This window comes from Octopus bimaculoides, chromosome 4, assembly GCF_001194135.2.
Source record: "Octopus bimaculoides isolate UCB-OBI-ISO-001 chromosome 4, ASM119413v2, whole genome shotgun sequence".
Taxonomy (NCBI): domain Eukaryota; kingdom Metazoa; phylum Mollusca; class Cephalopoda; order Octopoda; family Octopodidae; genus Octopus; species Octopus bimaculoides.
The window spans coordinates 90,635,143-90,648,922 of NC_068984.1; the positions used below are offsets into that span (position 1 = coordinate 90,635,143).

Below are 13,780 nucleotides of genomic sequence, written 5' to 3' on the forward strand. Positions count from 1 at the left end.
TATATATATATATATATATATATATATATATCAAAGACTTTTGTAAGTTAATTTCTCTATGTTAAAATGATTTGAACCAAAGGTCATTTTATGAAATATAAGCTGATTTCTGAAAATTCTTGCAGTATAAAATGATAAAAAAGGGAAAGTGCAATTTGTGATAGGATGAGTTAACAAAAAAATAATAAATTGAAAAGCAAAAGCTATAGAGAACCCATAGAATGTTAACAAATATGTCATCATTTTAATATTCCACATACTGGGTGTGGTAAATTACAAAATCAGTAGAGTACCACACAAAGTGCCTTGCAACATTTAGTTATGTCCCTTTGTGTTGAGCTCTTGCTATGATTGACTTTGCTCTTCATCCTTCCAGTGTTGATGGAATATAACCAGTTAAAATGAATTTTGAGACAATGTGCCAATTAGAAAGAATTATATACCATGAGGACAGAAGGGTGATGGAACCAGTAAAGTACTGGAACAAATTCTTTGTGGTATTTAGCTTTGAGCTGGGATCAATTAAAACACCTCCCCAATACTTGGTGACCTGGTACCAAAATTTTATATATCAGCACCACTTTCCTGCCACTGTATGGTTGATCAAACTCATTGAGATAAATCACCAGAAAAATATAATCTACAACATATTTCTATTTTTATATTTTTTTTAATATTTTGATTTACCAAAATTAGTCTATACAAATTTATGTTAAATTACATGTGATTATTTTACTGTAATTGACTAAGTTCAAATTGCAAAGCAAAAAGTCTTCATAACATCTGTAGCAACATTCAATGAAATTAAGCTGAGATCTATTTATAGTGCAAAAATCTCTAATTAGATTTTAAAATGCACAATCTACTGGTATGTGACAAGTAAAAATATAAAACTAAAATGAAATTGAGAACAGAGAGATGAGAGAGCAAGAGAGAGTATTAAAATAGAGCACTGAGCAGGCAGATAGGCCACTAAAATAGCATGGCAGCAGATCTCACACAAGCACAGCCAAAACTAAGCAGCAACAGGTTTAGTTGAGACCAATAAATAAATTTTTAAAAACTTTTAACATCCCATATAATTCAAAAAAGGATTGGACACAAATTAACATGGAAGCAACACTCATGAAGAAATATCAATTGGTTAGTGAATTTTTTGTAATTTTGAAGTTGTTAAATGGACAAAAAATACATCTGTATTAAGATAAAGTTGTGAATATGACTGTTAAAATCTATGTTACAAAAAATATTATTATTTTCTATAGAACATATGTTTCTTATACATTGTTTTAGATGCTTTTTTAATGTTATTAGAAAAATCATAGTTGGCATATGTGTGTCATTTATCAATGGAGAGGACTCATCTGAAGAAAACATTCTTAGGAATTTTACAGAAGATTTCTTCCTCCATACTACTATGTAACTAGTAGTTACTTCTGAGACAAATGTTTTAACAAATATATATTTCCTTCAATTATAATATTTTAAAATTAACTTTAATACTTTGCAAAATAGCTTTACAGTAACAGAGAAGTTTGATGCAAGAATAGAGGAAATATAAACTAGATTGAAACTTATAAAATCTATGTAAAAAAAAAAAAATGTAAAAGGTTATATTTGAATATTAATTAAAAAATACAGGTTAATGGTGTCAAATGACTTCTACAATCATTACTGAGAACTGGTCCTTCATAATTAATAAATTTTACAATTAACTCAACTATTACAGTCAGCCTTCTAAAGTCTAATCTAACCACCTTTTTTTTTTTTTACTAACCAAATTTCATGCCACTTTTTCTGATTTATATAATGTCTTTACTAATGCACTATTTTCTTGATACCCAATCACTTTCTCAGCTCAACTGCAATCATTTTGTCTCACAAAGTCATATGGTATGTCTGATAGACCATGATGTCCTCTAATTACTGTGTTTCTTCTGACTTCACAGATTGAAACTTCTGGCAGAGAAAGTGTCAAATCTGCTCTCCATGCAAAGCAATAACCCAACTATCCTTAATAAAAGTAGTTGTTCTATAAACATTCCCAACTTTCATGCACTTAAGACACACTATACTATCATTAAATATAATTATGTCTATTATCTACTGCTTCAAGTCAACCAATCATATAGCTGATGGTCTTCATTCCTTGGTTAATCATATTGTTTCTTGTACCAATATGATTAAACAACTGTACCAGTATATGTAAAACACTAAATATCTTAGTTTCTAATCAATTTGATAGAAATTTTATGGAATTATTTGTGTATCCATTAATTAGTTTACCTTTCTACTTTCTATGATGTGGTATCTCCCTGACAAAGCTTTGTATTCAATACTACACATAATATTGCTTATTATTTGCCAAATTAATATTTGGTAATTTTTATTTTCTTCTAGATACATCTCAAGAGTAATTGCAAAAAAAAAAAAAATTAAATCACAAAAAAATGAATTATTAAAAAATTACTGCTTTAATTGAAAGCATCAGTTATTTTTGATTTAAGACAAAATTCCAGTCAATTAAAATACAATTTGAAAAAATTAATGATAAATTAGGTTTATCAAGATATATTTAGAAGATATTTTTATTTAAAGTAAAAAGCATTCTTTCAGCTTTCAGTTACTATCATCTCTAATACAATGTACATTGCTACAACAGTAATTTTTCAGGTAGTCTTCAAAACAAGTTGCTTTTAAATGCATAAAAATTTTTAAAAAGAGTGAGTAACTTTTGTATTAGTGGAAAACTAGGAACATTTTTATGATTTAATCAGTTTTGTTTATAATTTAACTACTTTTATCACAAATTTTCAGAACTTGATTCTACATATAATAGTTTGATTAGATTAAATGGAACGATTATTTTCATAAATTCTACAATGTGAAATGGTGAATTTTGATTAATTTTTGCAGCTACCATATACCATGACCAATCCTTGTAGACAATACAAACAAGATTATATATAATATATATATATGTGTGTGTACATATGTATATATGTGTCTGAGTATGCATATATATATATACACATACATACATACATGTATATGTTTATACACACATATACATATATCTCTGTGTGTTTATGCATATGTATTGACTTTAATTAATGGTCAGTAAAGAAATAGATATGCGAGTAATAGAAATAAAGAGAAGAAAACTCACGATATATTGGCTGTTCAACTGTGGAAGGACAGCAGAAAGAAAAAGAACATCATTAGATCTGGACACGTTATTAGTATTGGATTGATGATAAATACACACAGAGTGAATCCAGAGCAAGATACATTCCAACCCAGCAAAGTTTGGTATTGGTCAATGAGTATAATCATTCATGAACTTCAGATTTGATATTCCAGTATCACAATATTGAACCACATAACTTTTCTTTTGCTTCATATTATTATTATTAGTAGTAGTAGTAGTATAAAAGGCAGTGTGCTGGCAGAATCATTAGCACACCGGACGAAATGCTTTATGTTCTGAGTTCAGAGGGCGCTGGTGTTGATTTTACCTTTCATTCTTTCAAGTTTGATAAAATAAGTACCAGTTTTGCACTGTGGTTGATGTAACTGACTTACTCTCCTCCTTTCTGGCCTTGCGTCAAAATTTGAAACCATTGTAATTAATACAAAAGGCAGTGAGCTGGCAGAATTGTTACTAGACGAGAGAAAATGCTTAGCAGCATTTCTTCCAGTTTTACATTCTAAGTTCAAATTCTGCTGAGGTCAACTTTGTCTTTCATCTTTTTGGGGTCAATAAAATAAGTACCAGTTAAGCACTAGGGTCAATGTAATTGACTATTCCCCACCTCCAAAATTTCAGGTTTTGTGCCTATAGTAGAAAGGATTATTATCATCATCATCATTATTATTTGCCTTTCATCCTTTCGGGGTCGATAAATTAAGTACCAGTTATGCACTGGGGTCGATGTAATCGACTTAATCCCTTTGTCTGTCCTTCTTTGTCTCCTCTATGTTTAGCCCCTTGTGGGCAATAAAGAAATAAGAATTATTATCATTATTATTATTATTATTATTATTATTATTATTATTATTTGGGAGGTGAACAGCAGAAGCAGTACAGTGAATCTGAAATGTCTGGTGAAAATATTAGGTTACTTGAAGTATTAACCCTTTTCATATCAACTCCCCCAAAACTGTTTTTGGTTCTATATTACAAATTTGCTGTTTTAAAATTATCTAAATTGATATCTTCCATCAAAATTTCATGGTAATTAATGTTCCAAATATCAACTTAATAATAAAGAAGTTAATTTACTAAATTCTTCATTATTTTCAAAATTAACTGAAACAATAGCTGTGTATTTAAACAGAAATATGGTAACAAAAGGGCTCATTTATTCTGAATTCAAATCCAGTATTCAAGGGAACGACATTACCTTTCACCATTTCAGAGTTCCAATCAATAAGTTCCTCTCATTGAAAAATATATATCAGTCAATTTCAGAAGAGAATGTAATAGATTTAATTGACTGTACCTCTCATCCAAAATACCTGGATAATATGCTTAACCCTTTAGTATTCACATTATTCTATGACTACTAAAGAAGTATTTTATGAATACTAAAAATTAATAAGAAGAAGTAATGCATATTTATTCACATTGGTTTGATTTAATCAAGCATTATCTTGTAGCTTTGAGATTTTGATGGGGTAAATATTAATTTCTGGAATGATATTGCACAGTTGGTGTGAGAGGCCACATCTGGCCAGCTTGAACTTAAAACAAATAGAATATTTTGGTCAGATACAGCTGGTTTAAATGCTAAACGGTTAAGATATGTCTATTATTATTATTATTCAGTAGTTTTATTTTTATAGTGTGCTTTCACTTCACTAATGAGAGCAGCTCTGTGTGCCTTGGGTATGTGCTGTGGTTTGCTGTGATGCTCTTATGGTTACTGTATTGAAAGTGTTTTGCATACGATGTGTGCAGTGCCCAGTAGTGCAATTTTCTGTATGTTATATATATTTTTAAGTCCTGGTGTTTTTGTGATGTATTTGTCTGAATATTTTTTTTATCATACCTAAGGCGCCTACTATGATAGGAATTGTTTCTGTTTTTAGATTCCACATTCGAGTTACCTCTATTTCCAGGTCTTTATTATTATTAAGGCAGCAAGCTGGCAGAACCATTAGCACACCGGGCAAATGCTGAGTGGCATTTTGTCTGTCTTTACATTCTGAGATCAAATTCTGCCGAGGTTGACTTTGCCTTTCATTTTTTCGGGGTCGATGTAATCGACTGACATATTTGTTCTGGTTCTTCACCAACTGAGTTCAAATCCTGTCCCATTGTTAGAAATAATTACAACTAATATTACTTTCTTTAAAATGAATCTTTATGTCTTATGCAACAGGTTAGGATCCCATTGAGATGTAGTGTACTTATTCCTGGTACATTCACTATATAGAAAGTACTCATAGATATGTGATGCCCCAAGTTAAGTGAAATTTTTTATACAGTAACATATGAATATGTGATAAAATATGTTTTGTCCAGTGTTTTTTTCTTTCAACTCCAATGAATGCAATCTTACAAAAGTGATTTTATGCCATAAAATGATTAATAATAACAATGCTCCTTTTTACTATAGGCACATAGCCTGAAATTTGTTGGGAGGACGCTGATCAATAACACTGACCCTAGTGCTCAGCTGGTACTTATTTCACTGGCCTTAAAAGGATGAAAGGCAAAGCTGACCTTAGTAGAATTCAAACTCAGAACATGTAAATGGAAGAAATCCCACTAAACATTTTATCCAGCATGCTAACAATTCCACTTGCTCACCACCTTAATGATGATGATAATGATGATGATGATGATGATGATGATGATGATGATGGTAATAGCAATAATAATAGTTGCTGTGGTTGTTGTTGTTGCAGTAGGGGTACAAGAATTGATTAATTCTTTTAATAATAAACTGCCTGAGACCACCCATATAAAAGTGTTCATTTTCAAAATAAAATTTCAATGAAAATCTCATGTAAATGGTAACATATTTTAGTTGGTTAACACTTCCAAAATATTTATCATATTGAAAACCAATACATATTAGCTTAAGCTGTCTAAGCTTTGAAACTATAACCATGGTAACCATGAAAAGGTTATGTCATCAACCTCTTGATTCTTTAGTCTGTGTCATTCTGCAATGTTTTGTGCCCCTTAGCAAGAAACTGAAAATTACTTGCTTTGTAAAAGGTTTCATGTGATATTAAAAATTTAGTTACAGAACAGAAGATGTCTAATTAGTATCTTTTATGATTTAAAATTGTCTTTAACAGAACAAAATTGCATAACTATAACTTCTTGTTCATTTAAATTGGTTCTTAAAACTGATGAGATTAATAAAATCGTAAAAGACTTATGTATGAAAATTGGCTTCATCCAGCCAGCCAACAGACAACACTACATGAGATAAAAATTCTCCCCAGTTTCAGCCATCCACATAAGCAGTCAAAAGATGACAGAAGTACAGGCAGCATACTGTAACTTGATCTGTTTGTGGATCACCCAAGTTTGCTCAATCAATGCTGACCTTAGCTACCCAACAACAACCATCCAGATGAAGGTAAATAAAAGCTAATATTAATAAGAAATATAAAACCCATTTTTAAAAATTTAGGCTATTTATAGTATTAGAAGAATTCATCACTTCATTGTAAATAGTATAGCAGCTAACAGCATAACTGTCAGAAGCAGTGCAAGAAATAATAATTGTAACAATCTATGAAGTTTAATAATATAGTCTTTTTTAGATAATGTTCTATTGATAATGGCTAAATTTGCATCCCAAGTTAATACCCTGTTATTTATACATGAACAAGAAATAATCAGAGAGAGAGCAAGAGAGAGAGAGAGAGAATGTGTGTGTGTGTGTCTATATACATGCATACACACACACGCACGCGCGCACACGCACACACACACATGGACGCGCGCGCGCATGCACATACACACACACACACACACAAAAGTTTACATAAAGCTAGCAAAATCAGTGGTAGTAATTTCAGATTAGATACTGGATTTCAAAGTTGCAAAATATAGATTTACATGTTATAAAAAAAGTGTGGGACCACACTGATAGAAATAGAAATAGTTTAAATTAGAAATGTTACAGGGAATTATAATGTGGTTAAGTAACTACTACAATAATACCAGTATCTTTAATCTAGAAAAATTAATTTTACGGAAATACTATGTTCCCCTTAAAACAACAGTCATAATTAGGATTATTGCATGTTAATTAACATTAAGATTATTAAGTACTAATCCTGATTAGGAAAGCACTAACAAATGAATTTACTTATCAGGATTGAGACTACTCTAAGAGTTATTACCTGTTAAATAAAAAGTAACCACAATAGTTACCAAACAATAATATATCAAATGCAACTTCAATTGGATTAGAAATATAACATACTATATATCTAATTTGGCTACCTTTGAACACCTTGGAATTTATTTTCATGGAGATGACATAAAGGAGAAATTATTACAACAAAATGCACAAAATAGAGTAAAAAACCCAAAAACAAAAGGAAGGAACTTAAAATAATATAATACCAGAAACCAATAATTAAAAGCTCAAGATTTAACAAATAGCATGGATAACACTAATACCAGATCCTAAACAAGATGAAGAGAAGTACTTCTAACAATCTCTGTCACTGCCAATAAGAGCTTTGTTTAATCAGAACAACATTTCTGAGAATATACAGATGTCTAAATTGGGATGACATCATGCTAAGAGATTAATTTTAATATTTTTGTTGCCTGTCATAACTGATAATACAGCAAATATGAGATTAGAAGAACCTGAGATAAAAAGACTCCAATAACAAAGACATTTCTTACATACAGACAACAAATCAATTTTGCATGAGAGAATGAGAAGTATTCCTAAAAGCTTCTGGCAGTGCATGTGAAATAAATTAGATACAGCTATGAATAAAAGGCAAGTTACCAACTTGGCTCACCAAACCTTGTCTCTTCTCTACTGTCACACAAATAGACTTTTATTAATACATTTAACACTGAAATAAATTTACAATTGATATTCATCATTCAAAATAGACTTACTCATACTGTTTCTAGATCAATTAGTGCCCCCGTAAAATCTACAAAAAACAGTATTTTACTAAATGTGTATCTAAATGTCATTACAAGTGTAAGAGCGTGTCCTTTAGTTAAGCATGTTCTGCAAATCAGCTTCACTACATGTCTGTGACACGAGAAATACAATTGGTTCATTTTGACAACAGGAGAGACATCCAGTCAAAAACAAAAATCTTATTTAATCATGCAATACACCACTTCATTTTGTAGCACCAATGATGTCAAGAGATATTTTACAAGTTGTAAAGTTTATAGAACACGTGATGTCATGTCTAAGCAACCTTCAACTGTCATCAAACAATCCCATAGTGCAAGAGTTAATGGAATTAGTCAAGTCTCTAATTCTATATCTACCACTAGGTTTAGATAAAAGGTAGGTCTGGTGAGAGAATTGGTAACTGAGCAAATGTGAGACGCAGAGGTATTTCAGTCAGACTGCCACAAGTATGTTCTGCAGGCATATACTCTTAAGAGGGAAGTAGATATGACAGAGCAGTTAAAGCCAAGATAGAGTAATGAATCAGACTAATAATTTGAAATTTTGATAGTCCAGCCAGCAAGATGAGAACACTGATGTGTATGGAACATGCATACATTGATTCTATGCTTATGTACTGCATGGAGACAGATTGATTTTAAACTTACCAAAAAACAAAACAGGCAGATGGTTGTGGACATTATATCTCATTTTAGTGAGAAATCATCCTCATCACACAAACACATACATAGATTAGTGGGGAGAAACTTTAGATTGAGTATAAGGAAACTTCAGATATAAAAGCAAAAGTATGATTTTAGAAGTTACATTATCCTTCTGTTACATAAAACATTCAAACTCTAAATCAGTACTAGATAGTGTCTGTTTAGATGTGAAAGAGATCAAAAGCACAAAGTAGATGTGAGTATGCCTGAAGGACAACCTGCTACAAACCAGTTATACAGATGAACCAACCAGTAAAAGTAGAAGAGTACAGTATTTAGAACTTTTAAAAGTTAAGAATAACGAGGAACAATATAAAAAAAGTTAGACAAGAATGAGACAGTCAATTATCTAGTGAGAAAAGAAGCTGAAGTTTGTGGTTTATTTCATGTAAATATTTGCATATGAGGATAAAATATTTGTTCCATAAAAGTGTTTTTTTACACTCTTTATAACATAACTGTAATATTTCAGTTATGGTAACATGGTGCATGTTGTCTTCTTTGATTGTTGTGCATTTCATGTGATTTCTCTTAGGTTTCAATATGCTGACAATTTTTGTTGTTGAATTGTGAAGTCATAAGGCTGTTGTCAGAACAAAGGGTTTTAATAGAACCATAAATGAACATTTTTAGTGATTTTTAAAAATGTTTTACATGTTTGTACATGCTATAGCCTTATGTTGGGATGCTGCACCCTAACTTGATAATTATATATTATTTTTTTGGCTGTTGGAGTTGATCTGTATCTTTTCTTTTAACTTTGTATCATTCAATCAATATTCCAATTGTGCCTAAACTGTCTCCTTACAATTTTCAATAGGTGCAGGCATGGTTGTGTGGTAAGAAGTTTGCTTCCCAACCACATGCTTCCAGGTTCTCTCATATCACATAGCACTTGGGCAAGTATTTTATAGCCCCAGGACAACAAAAAACTCGTGAATGGGTTTGGGAGACGAAAAACGTCCATCACATGTATATATCTATGTGTGTGTGTGTGTCTTTGTGTTTGTTCCCCACCACCCCTTACCAACTGGTCTTCGTTGTTTACATCCCCATAACTTAACAGATGAAAATGAGACCAATAAAATAAGTACCAGGCTTCGTTGATTTGTTAGACTAAACCCTTCAAGGCAGTGCCCCAGCATGGCTATAGTCCAATGATTAAAAAAAGAGTAAAAGATAAAAGAAAGTAGGAAGTAGTTTCAGGGAGATTTAGCTGCTATTTCTAGAAGTTCACACAATTGAATGAAAGTTCCCTCATTGGTTCATTACTGAGTGGTTTAGTGATTAAGGATTACCATAAGTGAAACCAATAGAGAAGCCAAGTATTGAGGTTAACTGGTTGTAGGAGAATCAGCAGATCCACCAATTAGCTTAAATGCTCATCATTCACTTAGTTAATCAAATACTGCAAGAAAACAAATACAAAATAGTTGACACAGTCTTAGGAAAGTTAGTATAGGATAGAAATAGCTGTGATAAGATGCAGTTTGAATTTGTACAATGATATGGAACCATAGATGCTATATTTCTAATGATATAGCTGCAAGAAAAATTCTTTGTGAAGAATGTTTCTCTTATTTTATATTCATCCATAAACAAAAGGTTTTTTTGACAGGGCCCTATGTTCTGGAGTTTGGTGAAAATTAACAAATTTAGGTGTAAGTGGATGATGTGTTTAAGCCATTCAAAACATGGAAAAAGTGTTGTAGGCAAGTTTTTGTGAAGTACTCATGTACAAATAGATGTTCATATAAGATCTAATTTCAGACTCCTTTTATTCATTACAGTTCTTGAGACTACAAATATAAGTCCAGGAGTAGTGGTCCTTTTGGACATTTAAATGCTGCTGACAAATTGCAGACAAAGTGCCAGATCTGGAATAAGTAACAGTCACCATGAAATCCCACTGTCTTCTATAATGTAACCTTGTTTGATATGTAGGAAAGGAGCAGCTCATTATTATGTACTAAAACAATGGGAATCTAAAAGATGCAGCAGGATCTCTCACAGACAAACAACTAGAGGTGAAGATGTACAGGACTTATTAACAATAGGAAATGAAGTTTATGCACTTGTTAGCTAGCCCATGGAACAGGCTATAATAACAGCAGAAGAAGCAGAGAGAAAACAACAGTGTTTATGAATGAATCTTTGTCAATCAGCTGAATAGTTTCCTTTAGGATGTGGTCTTGGGTATTTGTATGTGTGCGGCAGCAATACCATCAAAAAATATGAACGGTAAAGTTTACAGTACTGCTATCTCAGTCAGTAATAAATATCTTTTTCTCTAAAAACACAAGGTAAGAAGTATGATATAGTGTGGTAGGAAGACAGGAGATTTAATGTTAAGAAGTCAGCGGAAACAATAAACAAGAGAAGAAACAATCTGCTAGACAGACATGTCAACCTACACAAAAAGCAAAGCACAAGTGAGTTGAGAGTGATTGGATATTAAAAACAAAACCAAGCTATGCAGGAGAGAGATCTGAGATATTAATAGGTTGTGAATAATGAGTGCAAAAAGGGCCCTGTATAATCAATGGAGGGTACTTGAGACAAAAACTGAAGAAAATATAAAGTAAAGTTATAAGATTAGATCTTGAGATACAAGACCTTACAGATCAAAATTCGAGATAAGTACCTATATGCAGCAGCAATAAAACTCTGCCAACTTGGAACAATAGATGCCAAAAATGATGGTAATTGTAATGATCAAAATATATTAAATCTTAAAAAGTTTCTGTTAGATCTATGCCTCAGCCTTTTTTCTTTGCTAATTATAAATTGGATTGTATCACTCTTTGTTATTAGAATTTCTTGTTTTCTATCACCCACTTTTTACAAATGATTTTTATGAACTAATTTGAGGATAGATATCTTCACTGACTAATTTTGATAGGATTTCAAAATAGGTCAAGATAAACAAATAGATTGTAAAATTTAAAATAATTGTGATTGCATTTAAATTTAGTATAAAAGCCATGAATAATAAAGAAATAGTTATAACAATTCTGAACTAAATGTACAAGTGTTTACTTTTAATTGAAAAAATTAATCAACTAAAAGAATATGTAAAATTATATGATACACATCAATATATATATATATATATATATATATATATATATATATATATATATATAGAGAGAGAGAGAGAGAGAGAGAGAGAGAGAGATAAAAAACAAATAAATAAGGTTGAACATACACAGAGAATATATGAAGATTTATGCACACACATTTAACCAGTTTCACATTTATTAATTTTCAAGAGTGTTTGTTATGATGAATGTTGAGCTGTTACAAACTGTATCTTTCCCGGCTGTTGTTTTAGAAATCGCCAATTTTTAGAGATATAATGAAGCTCAGATCCCTATCAACATACAGGTTGGTTGGTTGAGGAAGGTCACATGGGGAAGTAAGGGAATTTTCAGTTAGTTTTCCACAACATATATGTATTTAGGTCATGTGATTGCCACACAAGAATGTCATATTAAAGCTTTCCAGTAAATACGTCATATGAAAGTTAGAATAATAGCAATAAAAAGTGATAGTGGCATCTAGATTTAGGGCCTTTTAGTTATGTTCAGTAGTTGTGTGATCAGTTACTATCTGATTGGTAAAGAGGGGGAGATGTTTATGGAAACAAAACAGGAAAGAGAAAGGAAAAGAAAGAAAAGATAAAAAAAAAACAAATAAGAAAAATGGTGGCGATGGGGGTAGGGGGTTTAAAGCATTGGAAGATGGAGGTGGCAGGGCAATGGGTCACATACCCCCAGGACAAATGAGATGCTCAGCGATGCCTTGCAGTAATAACTGTGAGGGCTTTGCCACAGAGAATGGCCAGCAACACTCACTGCAGTAGCTACTCTACCTCGCAGGACTCATTTCTCTGACAAGCCACCATTATCCCTATTTTGCAGAGGAAATCGGTAGTACAGGGTCCTTAGCCAAGGAATGGTGACTTTTAGTGAACAATTGTTATCAAAACGTGAAAAATGCTGAAAAAAAAAAAAATGTTTCTTTTAAACTATTTGGAGAGCATAACTATTATAACTGCTGTTCAAAATAAGTATTTTTTATTCACTTGAGATTTTTCAGCAATTTTAACAGCAGTTATTCATAACAGTTATGCACTCCAAATAGTTTAAAAGTAGCATTTTTTTTCCAACATTTTTCACTACACTTTGGTAACAAAAAATAAAGTTACCATTTCTTCGTCAAATAAGATAATAGCTACTCACAAAGCTGCTGAACACAACCAAAAGGCTAAAAAAAAAGCCCTAAATTCCAGCTGACTTGCACCTGTCATAGCTACTTTTCTGACTTTCAGTGTATATTTACTGGATTACAACCTTCTCACGTGGTAGTCACATGACCTAAATACATGTATGTTAAGGAAAACTGACAGAAAATTCCCTTACCTCAAAACATGACTATCCTCAACCAGTTAATCTATACATTAACTGATAGTGATCTGAACCACATTATATAAGATAACAATTTTTAAAACAATTGCAAGAAAAGATACAGTTAGTAACACAGCCCCACATTCCTCAAAACAAACATTCTTGAAAATCAAGAAATGTGAAAGTGTGTGTGTGTGTGTGTGTGTGTGTGTGTGTATCTCTCTCTCCACACAATATGCTCTGGAATTGTGAAAGATATGCTTCAGTTCTTCTAAAATTGAATAAAATAAATAAAATAATGGGGAATATACATGTACTTGTACATGATGATCAGTAATAATAATAATAATGATGTAAATAAAATGTCAAATGTTTCAGTGCATGACTTTTGGCCCACCCAGCATGTAAAGATTTAAACAAATCATATATTCTTTGTGCATTTTCAAAGTCGTTTATTTCTCCTATACCATTGTTTTGATTAGTCGTGTTATATATATGTGTATGTATATATATATAT

The 13,780-nt window shown here is 31.6% G+C and overlaps 1 protein-coding gene across 4 annotated transcripts in view; it reads right to left on the minus strand.

Moving 5' to 3' along the window:
• The window catches only part of LOC106875727 (histone lysine demethylase PHF8), a 93,919-nt gene that overhangs the window by 37,203 nt on the left and 42,936 nt on the right, over positions 1-13,780 (minus strand). For 2 of the 4 annotated variants that reach the window (XM_052967232.1, XM_052967231.1), the window contains exon 11: positions 3,170-3,187. The exons of the other annotated variants lie outside the window; for them this stretch is intronic. In XM_052967232.1, coding sequence (XP_052823192.1) covers positions 3,170-3,187 — 18 coding nt within the window. The remainder of the gene's footprint in view (positions 1-3,169; positions 3,188-13,780) is intronic. 4 annotated transcript variants of the gene reach the window in all.